At 43.7% G+C, this 21,574-nt stretch overlaps 1 protein-coding gene across 1 annotated transcript in view; it reads right to left on the bottom strand.

Moving 5' to 3' along the window:
- Positions 1–1,049: 1,049 nt before the first annotated feature.
- The window catches only part of dpysl5b (dihydropyrimidinase like 5b), a gene marked incomplete at both ends in the record, with an annotated part of 41,107 nt that continues 20,582 nt past the window's right edge, over positions 1,050–21,574 (bottom strand). Inside the window, 11 exon segments of the mRNA XM_080743957.1 lie at positions 1,050–1,135; positions 2,226–2,406; positions 2,811–3,018; positions 4,112–4,254; positions 5,221–5,362; positions 6,683–6,839; positions 8,128–8,203; positions 10,504–10,548; positions 10,633–10,701; positions 12,266–12,445; positions 16,552–16,710. Coding sequence (XP_080600083.1) covers positions 1,050–1,135; positions 2,226–2,406; positions 2,811–3,018; positions 4,112–4,254; positions 5,221–5,362; positions 6,683–6,839; positions 8,128–8,203; positions 10,504–10,548; positions 10,633–10,701; positions 12,266–12,445; positions 16,552–16,710 — 1,446 coding nt within the window.

Here is a 21,574-nt window from a genome sequence, read left to right as displayed (position 1 = left end):
TCTTTCAACACATCACTCATGTCCTTCAGTCTGAACTGAACTGACTTCTCTTGAAGAGTTTCTTCACAACATGGGGGTGGGAAAAAAACAGGTTATTTGTGTGAAAGACTAGTTGTTGAACTCATTTGGTCCCAAGTGGTCTGTTCCAACATGTCAGGCAGAAAGGTTCACACATCTTGACTTGTAATCTAAAGACCAAGGTTCCCATGCAGAACTCCAATGAATGTGGCCTATGTAAGTATTCTCAGTCGGTGGAAGTGAGAGCGGGTGAGAGACAGTGGTGTCTTGTCTCAAGCTAGATAGTGGAGTGTTAAGCTCACAGTCTCGAGATTGTTAAAAGAAGCAGTTGGATTTCATCACCACACAGCAAAGTTAATCCATAAGAAATGATAATAAAAACATGGTCAAAAACCCATGATACACTAGGAGCACCAACCACAGGGGGTAGGCTACACACAAACCAGGTTGTGTGCGCATGGTAATAAGAAACATGTGGTTCCACTAAAGATATGGTGTCTACAGTGTACTGCATATGCGAGTGTGTGTGAGTGAAAGGGGGATATATATCATTTAACTGAATTCAGCTTCTACAATTGTTTAAATAGTTCAGTCAACATCGATTCGGTTCAGACCATTAAAAACTGTACTGGTTTTGACCTGTCACAGAAGTTTGCCGTCTTGTTAATGTTTGCTGCAGGGACACTAAGTGACAAAACAATGAGTAGAATTCATCTATGCTTTATGTGATCAGCTGGAATTTGGCAAGTTGTTTAAATTCATAATTAGCCCTTCCCCTCTCATATAATAAACGAGGTAAATCGCTCCAATCAGACACAAATTTGACACGGAAAGTCACTTTGGCAAATCACTGATCAACCAATTATATCACCAATCATTTAAGACTGTCAACCAATCAAAGAGCAGCCGTTGAATTTGATTTCCCCTCTGACTCTAATAATCCTGTGGTAGAAAATCAGTGCAGTTTTCCTGGTTGTTCAGATATGTACAAAACAACGAGGCTCGGAGTGTAGATGCACTGGTATCCATGGTTACCAGATACCACTGGAGCGGCCACCAGGGGGGGCTAGGATGCGAGCTGAGGACCTCTTAGGAACATGGTCGTCCACCTGGTTGCCTGAGAGAAAAAGAGACACATTAAAACCCATACTGAGGCCAATTCTACAAATGCCTTCTAAATTAGTAGATTTTTCAAAAATGTTCAAAAACTAATAATAGCCAACGCAAAAATTACACAGATGATTACTCTGTTTTAATGGGCTAAGACAGGGGTTTTCAAATATTTAGTATCATTTTAAACTTGAAGTACACAGTTATTTTCAGTCAGTTCTAACCAAAATGGCTATTATCTCAACGTTTTCCTCGCAACATAATCACTAAAATATCGTCACTGTCGGGCAGAAACCTCGTATCTCCAAGTTTCAAATGTGTACGTCTTTTGGTAAAGCAAAGCCGTGCTTCATCGTACAAGACTGTCATACAAAACTAGTGAAAACAGCACACATCTACAAGCATACATCTACACACATCTACAAGCACACAACGCCTCGCATCGTGCTTGTAGATCGGCTGTTTTCATTCACTAATTTAGTACATTTTATAGATGATAAATACACGTCGACGATATGCTATAAATATAAGGTGCTGGGAGTGAAAATTATAATGTAGGGGTGCCTCGGATTTAACAAAATATTTATGGGGTGCCCTAAGAAATGTATTACTAATAATAAAAAGATTCTGCCATGCAGGTTCAGCCACAGGTTTATTTAATTTCATGTATTAATTCAATGTATGGTTTTACATACATGATTACATAACATTCATTAACTTTCATAAGGAGCAGGAAGAAGATGATAGTCTTGCAGGAAGAGGATACATTTATCCAAGAATATCCAACATAAAGTCCAATTTTCACATGCTTGCTGCATTGCTGTTGCACAATTGCTGTACTGCATAATTTCAACAACTTGTACAGACAGTGTACCGTACAAATAATGACATCTGTCTACAATGCATTTTTCTCATTATGTATTTTGCGCACGGCCACAGCCAATGGACATGGTTATCGTTCAATGTTAATTAATGTAAAAACATTTTGTTTCTAATCTTGCAAACAAGCATGTGGTCAGTGTACTAACTTGCACATTTTTAATGTATTTATTTGCACAATCAGTCATTGTATTGTTTATCCTGTTACTGAAACCAACCTGAGAGGCTGAAGGAGGACTCGTGGAGGTCTCGGCCAGCATGATGGCTCCGCTGAGACGAGGCCTTGGTGGGCGTTTCTCCGTCCATGGGCCCCAGCCCTAGCTCCTTCTTCAGAGAGTTAGTTACCAGGGCCACATCACCAGAGTAAGGGTCCCTGTCAACTCCTTTCAAGGCCTGAGTCTGAAAACAACAGGGAAGAAGTGAGAGGTGAGAGATGTACAGTATATATATCAATTAGTAAATAGACTTGTTAGATAGATAGATACAATAGATACATGACAATGATGACTACGGATGAAATTTAGCATTCTTGCTAATTCCGGTGTATTTACATTGCATTTATGTAGTGTTCATTAATATGCATTGTCTCGTCTAAATAAACAAATAAAGTAAAGTAAGATAAATAGCCATGAGATATATTATTCAGAGAGAGCTAGATTAATATAGTGCAGTTGTATAGTAGGTCAAAGTGTCCCGGAGCTCATCAGTGCCATCTGAGCAGCTAGTATCCCGAAGTATCCCTCAGGGACCAGAGAATACACCTTTTCCTTTTCATAGTAGACTAATGCATTAATGTTATGTACCTTTTCTCTCTGCACCATCTTTTTGTAGAGGAAATCCGGGAAGGTACGCATGCCATAGAACTTCCCAGAACCCTCGGCACACATGAAGACGCCGTTCTCACACACCAGACGCCCACGGCTGATGGTCACCAGGGGAACGCCGTGGCAACGCATGCCCTCGTAGAGGTTGAAGTCCCCACCCTGGACTTGAGTTTTGTGAGAGATGGTCCTTCAGAGAAAAACAGACATAAGTGTATATATATGTTACAGTCAGTTTGGGTAACTCAGTGAGATTGTGGTAAGAGCGCTCGTTTTGTAGTTCACCACACACCAATCACCACCAGATGGCGACAACAGCCATGCAGTCAGCCATTCACTAGTGCAGGCGCTGACGTCACTCGTTTGCGACTCTCTTTCGTTTATTTACTAGCCCAGCTCGGCTGTGTTTAGCCATTAGCTTACTATGCCTTACTCTAACCCTAACCCTAACCTTAACCTCAGTAAAACTATGCCTAACCCTAACCCTAACCCTAACCATAACCTCCGTGGGGTGAGGCTATCATTCCTGCCGACGCCACGTTGTTGTTGCTCAAAGCGACCGCTTGTTCCACCCCGCGCCGCACGACGAGCGCTCCGTTTCTCGATCTAACAGTTTCTCTATCTAACCGTGACATATATATGTCACAGTTAGTTTGAGATTCAGTTAGATTGAGACCAGTAGCGCTTGTTGTGTGGCGCGAGGCAGAGCAAGCGGTCGCTTTGATGTGCCCACCTGGGAGACAACGGAGCGTCGGCAGGATAGCACCTCACCCCACAGAGGTTAGGTTTAGAGTTAGGGTTAGGGTTAGGCATAGTTTTACTGAGGTTAAGGTTACGGTTAGAGTTAGGCATAGTAAGCTAATGGCTAAACACAGCTGAGCTAGGCTAGTAGATAAACAAAGAGGGGACGCAGATGAGTGACATCAACGACAACACAGTGAAGCGTGAGCCACAGTGAATGGCTGTGTTGTCGCCATCTTGTGGCATCAAGTGAATTGATCCAGGTGGTGAAATACAAAACGAGCGCTCTTACCCCAGTCTAACTGAGTTACCCAAACTAACTGTAACATACTGTATATATTCAAAGACTCATGATTTTTCAAAAATAGCAGATCTACAAACTCGCAGCGTGGCACCGTGAGCTTGTATATCTGCTATTTTTCAATAGTTAAAGCACAAAATAATAAACCCCCCTCCCCCTATGAAGAACATTCATGGGGGGCCCGCAGTGAATCCTTGTACCCAGGGCCCAGAATTTGGTGCTACACCCCTGGATACGGTACCTTGTTGCATCAGGGTCCCAGACCACCAGGTCGGCGTCAGCCCCGGCGATGATGCGGCCCTTGCGTGGGTACAGGTTGTAGATCTTTGCTGCGTTGGAGCTCGTCACCGCCACAAAGCGGTTCTCGTCCATCTTGCCGGCCACCTGTTGGGACGGATCAGAGGATCAAAAACAGTAAGTGTGTTACCTGCCACTAACAGGTAGCACACCTGCCACATGACATGAATCGGTATGTTTTTTTTATAAAGGTATATTGTTTATATAGGTGTGGTGTTTACATACAGTAGGGCAAGATTGTCAAGAATATCTTCTAAAATCTGCAAACAATGGAAAGTCTTTGATTGAATGTCAATATTTTATTGATGGTTTTAGAGGTACAAGTCGTACAAAAGGGCAAATGGATGAGACACGAAAAGGTCAATGGCTTGTTTCATTGTGGTCCAAAAAACATTCAACACTCAAACAAACTGGACAACGAAAAACATAGCCGATCTACAAGCTCACATCACAATGCCATTCTTGAAAACTTTAAGTGAAAATGGTTAAGTTAAGTTGCTGCTTGTTTTTTATACAGTATGTTGAAATGTTTTGCCTGTCTCAGACCAAGGACCACAATGGAAAGAAGTCACTGACTTTATTGTGTCTGTATCTCTGACGTTTCCCTGAGAAGCATGTAACAAGTGTCTTTTAACCATGACGTCTAATAAATCAAATCACATCAAATCAGAAAGGTAACAAGAGCTTCCCAGTGGGGCCACCATAGATTTACATTCCACTCCAACTGTGTGGGGGCAATAACCATCTGCATCTAGGAAGAAGGAAGATAAGGCAGCATTACGAATTAGCTAGTCTCTCAAGTACAGCCGAACTGAGCCCGAGTTAAAACTGAGCTCCAGGATCAACCTTTTCCTTGATGATGGCTAGCGAGATTGTGAATAAGCTGACTGCCATCTGCAGGAGGTTCTTGTCATGGTGATCTGCAGCAAACAGTGTGTGTGCGTGTGTGTGTGTGTGTGTGTGTGTGTGTGTGTGTGTGTGTGTGTGTGTGTGTGTGAGAGAGAGAGAGAGAGAGAGAGAGAGAGAGAGAGAGCATAATGTGTGTGTACTTACAACACCTCTCTCCCAGATGACACTCATCCTGTCCTGGACCCCTGCCACTCCATGGGGGATCTTGGTGAAGTCCTCCTTACCCAGAGCTCTCTGCTTGGTGCCGAAGGGCCGGTGCTCCGAGGCCACCACACTCAGCGTGTCACTGAAAACACAACAGACCACACGATGGGGGAGATCTTTACAGTGTGACTGTGAGGCTAGCCACAAATAAGAAGTCTTTGGGCAAAGGTTTCCTTGCCCAAAACAGTCCTACATTATAGATAAGGTCATAGATGACTGACATCACAGGATGACCACGTGAAGTCAGATATCCACATTGAAGCCACGCCATTTCCATGTGTTTGATCCACAGTCCATGGAGATCAACAGATAATAAAAAACAAACTCAAAAGAACCTCATAGTGCCACGAGAAACACTCAAAAAGACCAAATGAACCCAGAAAGGTCAATGTGGTCACATTTGTACACTCAGAGTTACAAATGATTAATTAATACTGAGGAGTTTAATTTCTACATGCCATTTTTGTCATGTAGTTCCGTAGCTGTCACCCTCAGGCATCTAATGTTGCCATGTCTGGCTTGTGAAGTTGTGCATATTAAACGCTGACGACTGTGATATCTACGCATTCTGTCAGATCCAGAATGATCACTTTGTGCTGGGGCATCAAGTGTCCCAAATACCACATTGATTGTGTTTCACTACGCGGTTGATTTGTTGTTGAGGTTTGTCACCATGCACAATGGAGGCACTGTGATGGCACAATGATGGCACTGTCAGATTTGTGCTGACCCAATATAGTCTGAGCAGTAGCTATGTAGTGCAGTGCCAGGCATCAACTGATGCGTGTGTGTGTGCGTGTGTGTGTGGTGCAAGCGCGTCCCTTAAATATTATGCTATCGACTGGCATTACTTTCTTTTGTTATGACTCTCTTTTTTCAACCTGCCTTGGAGGCAATCATCAGTACATAACAGATTTTCATAAAATTGCCCACCCATGCAAACACTAGGGTTTTCAATCCTGAATGATGACATGATTGTTTTAGGGGGAGCGTGTCATCATTTCCACATAGCATCTTTTCGACGCGGGTGAATGTTAACCTGGTGAAATGCTAACCTGCCGAGGCTGGTGAATGCTAACCTGGTGAATGTTAACCACTATGCCTAAACCTAACCCAAACCCTAACCCTACCCTCTGTAAAACTATGCCTAAACCTAACACTAAAACCTAACCCTAACCCTAAGTCGAAATGATGGGTCGTCGAAAAAGCGAGATTTCCCCTGTTTTAGGCTGGAAAGCTCAAAGGTCATGGTCACAATCGAGAGGCCGCAGAGATGTTGGTCTGGACAGGGTCTTCACCCCAGGTGCATTTTGTTTAATTTATAGTGCACAAATACATACTGTAATGAATAAAGGAATCAACGTGTACATGTGTTATTATGCATGCAGTGTGCAGGACATACTTGCCCAGTAGACCCATGAGGTAGTTGGGTGTGTTGGGGTCGAGGCGGAGCGGGGGGACGACGACGTGGGCGGCGGCGTGGACCCAGTCCTGGTGGTAATAACTCATCCCGTTCAACGTGGCGTGGGCCACCGTGGTCTCTGCGTGGACCACCTTACCTGGAACCAGAGAGAGAGAGAGAGGTTTAACACCGTGGTCTCTGCGTGGACCACCTTACCTGGAACCAGAGAGAGAGAGAGAGGTTTAACACCGTGGTCTCTGCGTGGACCACCTTACCTGGAACCAGAGAGAGAGAGGAGGAGATGGAAGGGTAGAGGGAAGGGAGGAGAAGGAGAGGGCGGGTAGGAGAGAACCATGGATGGAAGATGCAAGAAAAGGAAAATAGAGAGATGTACAACTACTCCTTTAAGCTACCCCTCCCCTCCCCCCCAAACATTAGGCTATTTAAGCTTTGTACTGCAACGGCAGATGACAACGGCAGCCGGAAATAATCAGCGCTCGATAGATCAACCTGCCGCCGTCGCGGCCGTCTCTACTACGGCAGGAGCTATAGCTTTCCACGTAGCGTCTACTACAATGTCTGCTGCGTAGACGCGTCACCATGGGAACCAAAGCGATTTAGTAAAAGGGGTGGGACCCCGTCGCAGACGGCTGTTTGCTTAACGGTTTGGACCGCAACGGCGATTGCGTCATAGCAGCCATAGTCCCGCCTCACGTCGCGGTAGTAGAAACGGGCTCATTAAAGAGGTGGTGCCATGATTTTTCCCCCCTCTAAAACATGATTATCAGGTATTATGATTATACTAGGAGGAAGATTTTTTTCCAAAAAAGTATACAGAAAGAAAGCTATACTGTGTAAGTTGCTCAACTGGTGGTCTGTAGCAGTATAGCAAACCGCGGTCGCGTTTGCTTTTTTCGTCCGTTTTTCGCTCGCGGACCGGGCCGTCAGACCACCGCGTCCGCCTCGCCTCGTCGAGACGCTTTCAATGAGGTCTCCCGTGTCCTTCTACGAGCAGCGGTTGGGAAGTTACATGCTAGACTCCTCCAGTGTAAACACTGCAGTGTACTTCCTGAAGGCGTGTTTCCTAAACCCACCAGAGAGCCCGGCAGTGTATGTTCTGCGCTGTGATTGGCCGGCAGTGTATAACCCTCGCTGTGATTGGCCGGTAGTGTGATGACGCAAACAAATACCAAGAGAATACATAATTGCTCATAAAAACACACCAGGGGGTGTACAATGAAGTACTTTCAACCTCCTAGACACATGAAAAACAGAAAAAAGTACAAAACTATGGCACCACCTCTTTAAATTCCCCAGTGAATCAGCAATGCAACACTGCTGATAACACATCACATCATCATCATCATCATCATCATCATCATCATCATCCCCACTATGATCCTCAGTGTCATTGAGCTTTTCTCTGCTCAGCGTGCTGTACTCACCTTGCATCTTTGCAGCAGCGATCATGTCTCCAGCAGCCATACTGGATACATTCACCAGGTAGATTGGGCAATGGGCCTGCAATCACAAGGGCTTTTGTTCATTCCTTCCTTCCTTCATTCCATCATTCATCCATCCATCCGTCTGTCCATTCACCTGTCTAGTTTTTGCTTATGCAATCCATAACTGATTAAGCCATGTGTTTTATTCATTTGTTGTTTTATTATTTGGGCTTTAAATAGAGTGCGACAGGGACCTCTCTTTGCAGGCAAACACAGAAGTTACCACCGCCAAAACATAGACTACACCAATCAACATTATTTTTTACGATCCTGTTATTTCTTATTTTCTTTGCAATTTGCACAACAACAAAAAAAGCAGATTTACATATGATCTCGTAGAGTGGTTATTTTTTTAAACATTCCACCTATAATGACATGTCCAAAATATGGACACTAGTGTCACACTGTAGATTGTTTACTACATAAATCAAAAACCGTGCAGTAAAAGAAAATGTGGAAATGTCCGTGTTTTTTAACTCCAAACTGTATGTCACACTCTATGGCAGTAGTAAGGGGATTTTATAAGATATTTGACCAATCTGCGAAGTAAATCGTTACCAAGAAATCTCTTCACCAATGTGTTTCTAAAGGTGTGTAATAATATGTACTAAAAGGTTGAAATTCAACTCCTGGGGGGAAACCTCTTAAAAAAACTGATTTGTGTTTGTGTCCCATTAATTTAATATACAGGAAAAAAATACACAAAATAAATCTGCTTTAAGTAGCATGTGAGGGGTCAAACTAGGGGTTTTTCATGATGCTGAATCCATTGCAAGCATTTGTTTTGCACGAAAAACATTCCTTGGGCTAAAATCGGACCCACAAAACGATGGTTTAGTGATGAATCACTTTTCACCGTTTTGGGGGGCCATTTGTAGCCCACTGAATGTTTTTCATACAAAACAAATGCTTGCAATGGATTCAGCATCATGAAAAACCCCTAGTTTGACCCCTCACATGCTACTTAAAGCTATACTGTGTAAGTTGCTCAACTAGTGGTCAGTAGCAGTAGAGCAAACCACGGTCGCGTCTGCTTTTTTCGGCCGTTTTTCGCAGCGGACCGGGCATTCAGACCACCGCGTCCGCCTCGCCTCGCCGAGACCTATCCATAGAGGTCTTTCGTGTCCCTCTACGAGCCTCGGTTGGGGAGTTACATGCTAGACTCCTAGCCCAGTGTAAACACTGCAGTGTACTTCCTGAAGAGCTCAGCAGTGTATGATCTGGGCTTTGATTGGCCGGTAGGGAGACACGTGTACAGAATGATGCATATGACGTAATTTTGCCGGGAAAAACAGCCCCGGTCACGGCCACCAGGGCTCAGTAGAACACATATAAAGAAAAGGCTTTGGGAGCTGAAATTAACAGAGTGGGGGTTCTAAAACTTTAGCGATTTAATAGTTAGGACAATTTTAAGATATGTTTTATAAAAAAAAGTTACATAGTATAACTTTAAAGCATATTTATTTTTCGTATTTTCTTCCTGTATAGTAAATTAATGGGACACAAACACAAATATTTTTTTTATGAGGTTTCCCCCGGGAGTTGAATTTCAACCTTTTAGTACATATTATTAAACACCTTTAAAAACACATTGGTGAAGACATTTCTTGGTAACGATTTACTTTGCACATTTTCTTATGTTCCCCTAACGTGATCATACCTGTAGTATGATCACGTTGTGAAAGAAGTCACGTGGCCACAGACTGATAGGCTGTTTAACCCATTTAGAACAGGTACACATTATTGTCTATCATAATGTTATGCTTTAACTGTTGAAAAATAGCAGATATACAAGCTCACAGCGCAGCACTTGCAGATCTGCTATTTTAGAAAATCGTGAAAATTAGAATTTTGACCCGATTCTATAAGTGTCTTTTGAATCTTTGTAAGGTTTTTTGAAAAACCTATGTTTCTATATGTCAGCAATCTGGCTAGCCATCATAAAAAAAAGGTCCTTTTCACTTAACTGGAGCTCAGTTAGTCTGTTCTTGAGAGACTACAACGTCAGTGGTTCTCAAACCTTTTCATGTGAAGGACCCCCAAAATGATATGTATTTGGCCACGGACCCGCATCTCAAAATATTTAGTTCCAGGGACCACCCAGAAGCAAAATTTGAGTTACAAATGTTCGCTTTAAAAATACATATATTCAAAGATTTGCACACATTTTCACGACTTTTTCAAAAATAGCAGATCTACAAGCTCGCAGCGCGGCACTCGGTGCCGCGCTGTGAGCTTGTATATCTGCTATTTTTCACTGGTTAAAGCATTCAATAATTCTAAATGGGTGTTAAATCCAGCACTGGGTACACCTACCCTGTTGGCGATGGTGACAGCTCTGTGAGTGGCCTCAGACTCCAGCTGTTGACGTGAAGAAGACAGAGTTATAAATAAATCGTACACCTTGTGGAATATATTTCATCTTCATCTCAAAAATAGTTTTACCTCCTCCGGTCGGCTGATCTCAATCCCCTCTGGTCCACTGATGCCCAAATCAAGAGCTTCTTTGGCTCCCTGAGAACACAAACAAAAACATGTACGAAATCGTTATTCATTGTTAACCTCTACTAGTGCAAAGTCACTCTAGACCATGGTTCTTCAACAGGGGGTCCGGGACCCCTGGGGGGTCCTCAGAGTGGGGAAATCCCGCTAAGTCAAATGCTGATAAGGCAAACGCTGATAAGGCAAACGCTGATAAGGCAAACGCTGATAAGGCAAACGCAAATGTACTGCCCGGGTCTCCTACCGTAGTGATCTTCTGCCGTCCCGTTAAGGAAAAATGCAACAGAGTAGCCTCCTTTTGTTATGGTGAAATGAATAAAGAATTTTGAGCAATACAATGGTTATATGTCACAGTTATTGTCCACGACATTGCAAGCGGCGCGAAGGCCAGCGGACCTTGGTCCTGCTCTTCACGCCCGAGCGCCGCAGGCGCGAGTGCCCGCGAAGAGCGGGCCAGGGCCGCGCGGCCGGCGGAGCGCAGCGCGAGTTACGTAGCCGTGGTGAATGCAATCGTTATATTTATGCCCAGGCCGTAAGGCCTGGGCAAGCGCACGATAAACGCATGAATGGAATGAAACGCGATGCAGGTGAGCTCACATTTCACCATAACAAAAGGAGGTTTATCGGTGTTTGCCTCATCGGCGTTTGTCTTATCAGGACGTGGCCCTCAGAGTTACTACAGGGGGTCCTCAGAGTTACTACAGGGGGTCCTCCAAATCTTTGTATGATAGAAAGCTTTTTTCTCCTTTTTCATATTAACCACCTGAACCCTAGTGTCCATATTCTGAGAACTTTAGCCAAAAATAGCAGATCTACAAGCTCACAACACCTCGCGTTGAGCTTGTAGATCGGCTATTTTCGGCAAAGAGCTTTGGTGTGAGAGGGGAAAAAGAGCAGACTAAGTACAGAGTGAAAGGTCAAGTTTATTAAGTATTGATGGTTCAAGTGGTTAAATATCTGAAAACACAAATTGACATGAATCCAAAATACACAGATGATTGTGCTGTCAAACAATTAAACTATACGGAATCTATGGAAAGGTTGTGGGGGTCCCTGCTTCATCTCTCTCTCAACTAAGGGGTCCTTGGCCTGAAAACGTTGAAGACTCCTGCTCTAGACAGACATGTTGGCTCCCACAATTTCACCAAAATGTTCAAATGCTTCCACCAGAAGCTCTGAGAACGAGTAGAAAAGTTTTCCCCATCCGTTTCGCTTGTGCAGTCAAATAAATACTGTACGTCCTTCTGGAAACCAAATTAGTTGAGGCCTATCTAGATGGCTTCTTAACAGAAATGTATTTATATACAATGCGTGCGTGAGTACGGGGACTGCCCCATAGGTCGAACTCCCGTTGGGTCGAACAGCGTTGGCAGGTTAGATAATCACCCGCGAGCGTCGGCAGGTTAGATAATGACCCGCGTCACTGTTACTGAGGTTAGGTTTAGGGTTAGGGTTAGAGTTAGGCATAGTTTTACTGAGGTTAGGATAGGGTTTGGGTTAGAGTTTGATGGTCGATCCAAAGGGTGTTCGACCCAATGACATGTTACCGTGAGTACAAGCACAGCTGTGTGAGTACCTCTGCGACCAGCTCGCCGTTCTCAGCATGGACGCGTGCGATGGCCCCGATGTCCTTGCAGGTCTGCAGCGTCTGGTACAGCTCAGAGTCCTTCAGCATCATGGTGTCTTTGTAAGCCATGGACATCTGGAAGGAGTTCACCCCGTGCTCCCTCACCAGAGTCTCCATCTCGTTACGCACCTGAGGTCCAGCACCACAGAGAGTTCAAGGATCACAGTTAGCCACTTAAACCCTGAATACTTGGTTGATCGGGTTACCCCGGGGGTCTATACTTGGCCCGCTCATTTTCTCCCTCTACAGCAAATGTCTTCGCCGACCATAGCCAATGTACAAGCTCACAACGCGTTGTGAGTGTATACATTGTACATTTTCACGTAATGTTTCTCCTATCCGACCAACCATCAAGTCTTGCACCGGTAAGAGAGAGGAGGTATGAACAGAGGCAAAAGGTTTGTGTGCATGTGCGTGCGCGTGTGCATGCGTGCGTATGTGTGTGTATATGTGCGTGGTTGCGTGCGTACATGTGTGTGTGTGTGTGTGTGTGTGTGTGTGTGTGTGTGTGTGTGTGTGTGTGTGTGTGTGTGTGTGTGTGTGTGTGTGTGTGTGTGTGTGTGTGATATAGGGCATGAAATGAGCTTGGAGAGCGGCCAGCTGATGATAGCATTCCTCTCACATTGGTGACTACTGTGAACCTCAGAGAGGTTCAGCAGCACAGAACAGCTCTAAATACAGCCAACAGAAACAGAAAAGACTTGGTAACGCTTGCATCCCATGTCTGGAATGCCTTATAAGCATACTTATAATGCAACTGCTCATAAGGCCGTATAACTATAATTATATAGTGATATAAGCAAGCATTATAAGTAGTTCTATGTATAATGAATTTTAGACATGGGATGCATGGCAAGTGTTACCAACTTGATCACTGAAAACCACCGTTATACTACTGTAGTAAATAACGTGGGCAGCTTGCATTCTGAGGCTAAAAAGATCTGCTAGACTGCAAAATGCCAACATCATCACTGATTACTTAAGGCATACGGTATGCTGCTGAGAAACAGAGTGGGCGTTCTAAATGTACAGTAAATCACATCTACTGTAAGTGCATAAATAGTAATTAGTACAGTAACTCAGAGTATCAGTGGTGGTACAAACCACAGGCTGTATGCAGCAGAGGCGTCAATTGGGTATGGCAGGGTATGGCAGCTGCCATACCTTGGCTACAGGGAAGGGAGAAAATGTACTTCTTATAAAAAATTCCTCATGCTTCTTGCTAAGGTATGGCAACATGACTGGTGTCTTGCACACACGCGAAGCAAGACACCAGTCATGTTGCCATACCTTAGCTTTTGCTGAACTGACACCTCTGGTATGCAAATGATGTCATGACCCCTTCACCTAATATGAACCACAGCGACTCATAGAATCTGCCTGATGTGTTTAATGTGCATGTGTGAGATAACCTAGTTTCTACCATAATCTGGGTCATTACACATATTACTCATAAAAGACAAGTCTGTTTCATTTAACCCATTTAGACCTGCTGCTACCTAGACATTCTTTTACCTTTAACCCATTTAGACCTGCTGCTACCTAGACATTCTTTTACCTTTAACCCATTTAGACCTGGTGCTACCTAGACATTCTTTTACCTTTAAGGCCGGGATATGTGTCTCTGTGTCACATTAGTATTTGCTATACATGCCAACCTAATTTATTTTACATATTATTTATACAAATTTGAAGGTTTTCAGAAACCTTAGGTTAGGTTTTAGGAGATGTTTTTAGAATCGGCCTTAGGTCTAAATGGCACAGAGGACAAAGGAATCGGCCTTAGGTCTAAATGGCACAGAGGACAAAGGAATCGGCCTTAGGTCTAAATGGTACAGAGGACAAAGGAATCGGCCTTAGGTCTAAATGGTACAGAGGACAAAGGAATCGGCCTTAGGTCTAAATGGTACAGAGGACAAAGGAATCGGCCTTAGGTCTAAATGGTACAGAGGACAAAGGAATCGGCCTTAGGTCTAAATGGTACAGAGGACAAAGGAATCGGCCTTAGGTCTAAATGGCACAGAGGACAAAGGAATCGGCCTTAGGTCTAAATGGTACAGAGGACAAAGGAATCGGCCTTAGGTCTAAATGGCACAGAGGACAAAGGAATCGGCCTTAGGTCTAAATGGTACAGAGGACAAAGGAATCGGCCTTAGGTCTAAATGGTACAGAGGACAAAGGAATCAGCCTTAGGTCTAAATGGTACAGAGGACAAAGGAATCAGCCTTAGGTCTAAATGGCACAGAGGACAAAGGAATCGGCCTTAGGTCTAAATGGTACAGAGGACAAAGGCCTTAGGTCTAAATGGTACAGAGGACAAAGGAATCGGCCTTAGGTCTAAATGGCACAGAGGACAAAGGAATCGGCCTTAGGTCTAAATGGTACAGAGGACAAAGGAATCGGCCTTAGGTCTAAATGGTACAGAGGACAAAGGAATCAGCCTTAGGTCTAAATGGTACAGAGGACAAAGGAATCGGCCTTAGGTCTAAATGGTACAGAGGACAAAGGAATCAGCCTTAGGTCTAAATGGCACAGAGGACAAAGGAATCGGCCTTAGGTCTAAATGGTACAGAGGACAAAGGAATCGGCCTTAGGTCTAAATGGTACAGAGGACAAAGGAATCAGCCTTAGGTCTAAATGGTACAGAGGACAAAGGAATCGGCCTTAGGTCTAAATGGTACAGAGGACAAAGGAATCAGCCTTAGGTCTAAATGGTACAGAGGACAAAGGAATCGGCCTTAGGTCTAAATGGTACAGAGGACAAAGGAATGGGCCTTAGGTCTAAATGGTACAGAGGACAAAGGAATCAGCCTTAGGTCTAAATGGTACAGAGGACAAAGGAATGGGCCTTAGGTCTAAATGGTACAGAGGACAAAGGAATCGGCCTTAGGTCTAAATGGCACAGAGGACAAAGGAATCAGCCTTAGGTCTAAATGGTACAGAGGACAAAGGAATCGGCCTTAGGTCTAAATGGCACAGAGGACAAAGGAATCGGCCTTAGGTCTAAATGGTACAGAGGACAAAGGAATCGGCCTTAGGTCTAAATGGTACAGAGGACAAAGGAATCGGCCTTAGGTCTAAATGGTACAGAGGACAAAGGAATCGGCCTTAGGTCTAAATGGTACAGAGGACAAAGGAATCAGCCTTAGGTCTAAATGGTACAGAGGACAAAGGAATCGGCCTTAGGTCTAAATGGTACAGAGGACAAAGGAATCAGCCTTAGGTCTAAATGGTACAGAGGACAAAGGAATCGGCCTTAGGTCTAAATGGTACAGAGGACAAAGGAATCGGCCTTAGGTCTAAATGGTACAGAGGACAAAGGAATCGGCCTTAGGTCTAAATGGTACAGAGGACAAAGGAATAAACTGGCATATGAGGCTTGTGTATACATGATAAATGGAGCGTTTATATACTGTATAGTAGCATTTTTATCCAAAGTGAATTATAATGTGTAGGGACCAGTCGATGCACTGCACAATCCTAGGTGTTATGGGTCACATTCTCAGAGTACCAGTGTTCCGTTTTTATGCACCTACAACTGCCAGTTGTTATAAATCAAAGCTAAATGCCTTTCTGTTTGCTGCTGGTATAGGGGACTAGCTCAGAAGGTGGTTCAGTGCATAATTACAGCAGTTGTTGTGTTTGAGCACACAGAAAATGATTCTGAAGGAAAAAACATCACCCCAACAATGGAGAATTTATGCCGATATGGACAGGCAAGCCTGAAATGCAAGGACAAATGGTTATTACCCATATCCGTCTATTCTCTACTTTTTTTTTTGTATTTGTATTATATCCAGTTTTATGAATATTGCAGTATATCTCGTCGTTGTCGTGTGGAAACCTTGAATCTCCAAAACCGTTCGTTTTGTATTTATCATTTAAAAAACGATTTAAACTTGTGAAAACAGCCGATCTACAAGCACACACCGCCTTGCGGTGCGAGGCGTTGTGTGCTTGTAGATCTGCTGTTTTCACTAGTCTTGTATATGAAGCAGGGCATTACTTTATGAAAAAAAAACATACAAATTTGAAACATGGAGATACAAGGTTTCTGCCCGACAGTGACGATATTATGTTGTGATATTCTGAATCCTGAATCTTGAGGCAGGCGCACTCCAGTCTGCCAGGCCTGTCTACCCTCTGCACAGCGCCTGCTGTCTCCCCTGCTTAGTATTCAGGTGTAGCCTCTGCCTTACCTTGGGTCCCCACCAGGTCACCCCCACGTGCCTTACCTTGGGTCCCCACCAGGTCACCCCCACGTGCAGAGCGTAGTCGCAGCAGGCCTTGGCGTCAGCCATGGCGCGGCAATGCTCATAGGCGTCCACCAGGGAGCAGTGCTGCTCAGGCAGGACAAGGGACACCACCATGGTAGTTCCACCCATCAGAGCCGCCTGGAGAGGAGAGACATGAGAGAGAGAGAGAGAGAGAGAGAGAGAGAGAGAGAGAGAGAGAGAGAGAGAGAGAGAGAGAGAGAGAGAGAGAGAGAGAAAGAGAATCAGGCACGTGCACGACATCCATCTGTAAAAAGTGCCCTCTCCAGACCATGGATGCAGTTTTTGAAGCGGTGAAAACCGCTTCCAATGAGTGGCTTTGTGTGTACTGTGTATCACGCCCATATATGGTCATTTTAGTCCAGAATGAACAGGCTTTTTCAAAAACAGAATGTCCGTTTAATTACCATATATGGTGATCTCAGTCCAGAATGAACAGGGTTTTTCAAAAACACAATGCATGTCACCTCATGTCCATATATGGTCACTCCAGGCCAGAATGAACAGGTTTTTCCTGTCCCGTACGTGCAAAATATCAGTCCAGAATGAATAGGCTTTTTCAAAAAGCAGGTTTTCAAGCAGGTTTCAAAAAACAGGTTTTATCTGTCCTGTATGTCCAGAATATGTGTGTAGTGTCCCTCCCGGTCTGATGAATGGATACTTTGAGGATTGGTCAAGCTTCACATGATAATTTGGCCCTCATTCTTTATATATTCATTCAGAATATATAAAGAATGTAGAATTCAGAATATATAAAGAATGAATAGATCACAGAGTCCATAACTGTATAGATGTATAGATCACAGAGTTCATAACTCTAGAACACATAGAATAAAAGTTCACCGCTTCACTTCGAACCGAGGTTTGATTTTTACTATGGTGAAAGAAATTCATCTTTCCATGCCTCTTGAATGCAGCATCTTATGTTGAAAGAATTGCCCTCTCTGTGTAGAAATCCATGCTGTTACGCCACATCTCCAGTATTGACTTGATCATGCTTAGTTCAGTGTGGTGTCAAGCACAGAAAATAGCCGACCTCCAAGCTCACAACGCGTCGCAGTGCGACGCGTTGTGAGCTTGGAGGTCGGCTATTTTCAATATTTCCACCAAAAGGCCCTTTTAGAAATTCCTGGCCCTGCCTCTCTAACATTCCCTGCATTCTCTAAGTTAGCAAGCCAGAGAAGAATGAGGGAAAGGAAGTGTGCGAGAGGAAAAAGAGGGGGGGACAGAATGATTGATTATTAGAGAACATAACAGAGAGAAGGGAGTGTGCACTTGTTGTGTGTGTATCGCATGCAAATGAGACCTGCAAGGATTTGTGATTGTGTCCACGCCACAGTCAGGAGAACCACTAGCGTTCATGTTGACATACCCGTATTTTCCGGACTATAAGGCGCACTTAAAAGCCTTTCATTTTCTCAAAAAACTACAGTGCGCCTTATAGTCTAGTGCGCCTTATATATGGATCATTCATTGACATTCCCTTTAGCACAGCTCCATCTGTTGGATGCATAACACAATGGTAGCGTCTATTATGTGCGCCTTATAGTCCGGTGCGCCTTATATATGAAAACAGTTCGAAAATAGACCATTCATTGACAGTGCGCCTTATAGTCCGGTGCGCCTTATAGTCCGGAAAATACTGTATATTGAGTGATACATCTTTGCCCTCTCAGCTTTATTCACGTCCCACCCCTCCAGTCCCTACACACAGCCCATATTACACACTAATCCATCTGAAGAACAGGTGCAATACTTAACTGAACTAATCGAGAATAGCAGATCTACAAATAGCTGATCTACATGCATAAGTATAAGCATATGTGATTAATCAGATTCAGTTGATTATAAAAAAAATCTAATTGTTTGCGTCTAGTCGTTGATGTATACATTTTAAATATACAGTACATATATTTTTAAAACAAACGCACTACTCCATTATTCGATTGCATTTTACACTGCACCACCAACACATATTGTATAGAAAGTACAAGGGCAACAGATAGACATGTGATAGACAAATACACTTACAGTATACACACATCTGCATACCTTTCCTATGTGCGCTCATTCAGTATCATGACATACAGTGTCGCTACAATACAGGGAAGTGAAGTGAGTTTGTAGAAGTGTCCTGGTCCAGTGTACAATGAATTGGAGATACTACTATGCACACTCTTTTGCAGTATAAAATATGTTACCAATGGCACAAGACAGACAGCATTTCTTAAGCTGCAACTTGGCATCATTTGCAAAGATGAGGTTGATTTGCATTAGATTTTCCATGCTGACCAAGTGACCATAGATAGACGAGCAAGGAAGGAGGAAGGAATGCAAGAATGAAGGTAGGATTAAAGGAAAAAGGAGGCAGGGAGGAAGGTTTGGAGGAAGGGAAAGAAGGGAGAAGAAAGAACATTTAGAAATGTTCTAAAATAGATCTCAAGAATGAGGTATACACACCACATTGCATTTTCACTACTAGACTGGTGCTACTTGTACTAGACCTAATTGGGAACGATGCAAGTTAGAAGATCCCTGTGGTATATGAAGATCCCTCATCAGTATATCGTCGTTTGTCGGGTGGAAACCTCGTATCTCCAAGTTTCAAATATGTACGTTCTTTCGCAAAGTAAAGCCCTGCTTCATCGTACAAGGCCGTCGCACAAAAGTAGTGAAAACAGCCGATCTACAAGCACACAACGTCTCGCGGTGTGAGGCGTTGTGTGTTTGTAGATCGGCTGTTTTCACTAGTTTAAATCATTTTAAAAATGATAAATGCAAAACAAACGGTCTTGGACATACAAGGTTTCCACCCGACAACAACGATAGGCTGATATATGGGCATCAGTACTGATATGCCCGTATATGGTGATGCTGGTCAGATTGCTGGCTCTGGAAAATCGCTTTCCGCCGGGCATCGCACTCTTCCGGGTCCTGTGTGATAGTTTGAAGTCAATCGGTCGCAATAGTTCTTGAGATATGCACACAGATATTTGCACAATTCATAGTTGTTTAAAATAAACTTTATGTGTTTATAGCTAAAGGACACTAAGCCAGGGGGAGCCGGAGATCTATGGGAGAATCTACCGATCATGAGCCAGCTGAGACAGGGAAATCTTTGACTTAGTTTTAGTTGCAGTCGTTTGAATAAAATGCAACTTAGTTTTAGTCATATTTTAGTCATCTGAAATGTTTTAGTTTTAGTCTAGTTTTAGTCGACTAAATATCATAATATTTTAGTCGACTAAATGTACAGTTGATTTTGTCGCCAAAACATTTTTGGCGGGCCTTGATGGCGTCGTAATGGAAGATTTTAGACACTAGGATGAACTCTCAAAATAGCCGATCTACAAGCTCACAACGCGTCGCAGTGCAACACCCGAGTACAACCATACATAAAATGACTTGTCTTTTTAGTTCTACTGGATCTCTTCTCCACTAGTCTCTACCGTAACATTTTAGTCTAGTTTTTATTTGTTGACAAAATAGTCAATATATTTAGTCCTAGTTTTAGTCATCATAGCTTAGTTTTTATTCAGTTTCTATTTAGTTTCCGTCAGTGAAAAAAGGTAGTCGACGGACATTTTCCGCCAGTTTTAGTCGACGAAATCAACACTGGGAGGATCATAGGGGGGGAAACAAGGAGTGAGGAGAAGGAGGGAGAGGAGGAGGACAGAGAGGTAAAATGGATGAAGAGGGAGGGAGGGAGTGGTTGCCTCCAGGGGCGTCACAAGGGGGGGAAAGTGGGACTGAGTTACTAGGGCCCAAGGTGGAGGGGCCCTAGTAACTTTAGCTATTGAAAAATAGCAGATATACAAGCTCACAGCGTGGCACTCGGTGCCGCGCTGCGAGCTTGTAGATCTGCTATTTTTTAAAAGTCGTGAAAATATGTGCAAATCTTTGAATATAATGTATTTTTTAAGCGAACATTTGCTTCTGGGGGGGACCCTGGAACGAACATTTTTTAGATGGGGGCCCGTGGCCAAATACATATCATCTTGGGGTCCTTGACATGAAAAGGTTTGAGCACCACTGACATGGAAACATAAGTTTCCTGCACACATTTTCACGATTTTTCAAAAATAGCAGATATACAAGCTCGCAGCGCGGCACTCGGTGCCGCGCTGTGAGCTTGTATATCTGCTATTTTTCAATAGTTAACATTCATGGGGGGCCCGCAGTGAATCCTTGTACCCAGGGCCCAGACTTTGGTGTGACGCCCCTGGTTGCCTCTGCGTGGCTTTACACAAATGGTAGATGGCACTTGCGACTGCGTGTAACCATGACTACTGCTCATACATGCCTGCCGTACCTCCCAAGCCTCCTATTCCTCCTTCCATCTTCCATCTCTCTCCCTCGCTCTAAAATCACATGGCCAAGCACCCGTTTACACGTTGCAAAAGTCACAAGAATTGAGTGTTATAAAGATTTTTTAGAAGAAATCGAGAGGAGAAATCTTTTACACTTTTGTTGAATGTGAGGACAGGGAGATTGAGAAATGACTTGTTGTGCCTGTTTCTGCCTTATTTCATCTCTCTCTCTCTCTCTCTCTCTAATATACTCAAATACTGGTTTGTAAGACTTTAAAAGGCCTTTTTTCATGATAGAATATATTTAAATATTCACATTTTGGATGAAAATGTACATGTGAGTAGATTCCACCCTTTATCTTCTGTAGTTGTGATGTCACTGAGACGGTGTCATTCCTCCAGACAGGGTGTTGCCTCTGGGTTTGATTGACTGACTATTAACTGTTTCCATAGATACTACAGTCATGTGAGCAGTATGTGTATGTGTGTCTGTAGCCTAAATGTGAAGAAGGGCAGATTATCAGCCATTGTGTGCGTGTGCGTGCGTGCGTGCGTGCGTGCGTGCGTGCGTGCGTGTGTGTGTGTGTGTGTGTGTGTGCATGCTCGCACGTGTGCGTGTGCATGTGTGTCAAGGTGAGATAGCAATGGAGTGCATGCAGCGCCGCCGCTACTAT

The sequence above is a fragment of the Nannobrachium achirus genome, assembly GCF_963921795.1.
Source record: "Nannobrachium achirus genome assembly, chromosome: 16".
Lineage (NCBI taxonomy): Eukaryota > Metazoa > Chordata > Actinopteri > Myctophiformes > Myctophidae > Nannobrachium > Nannobrachium achirus.
The sequence above is the reverse complement of the archived record's forward strand: the minus strand, read 5'-3'. Positions and strand labels throughout refer to the sequence as shown.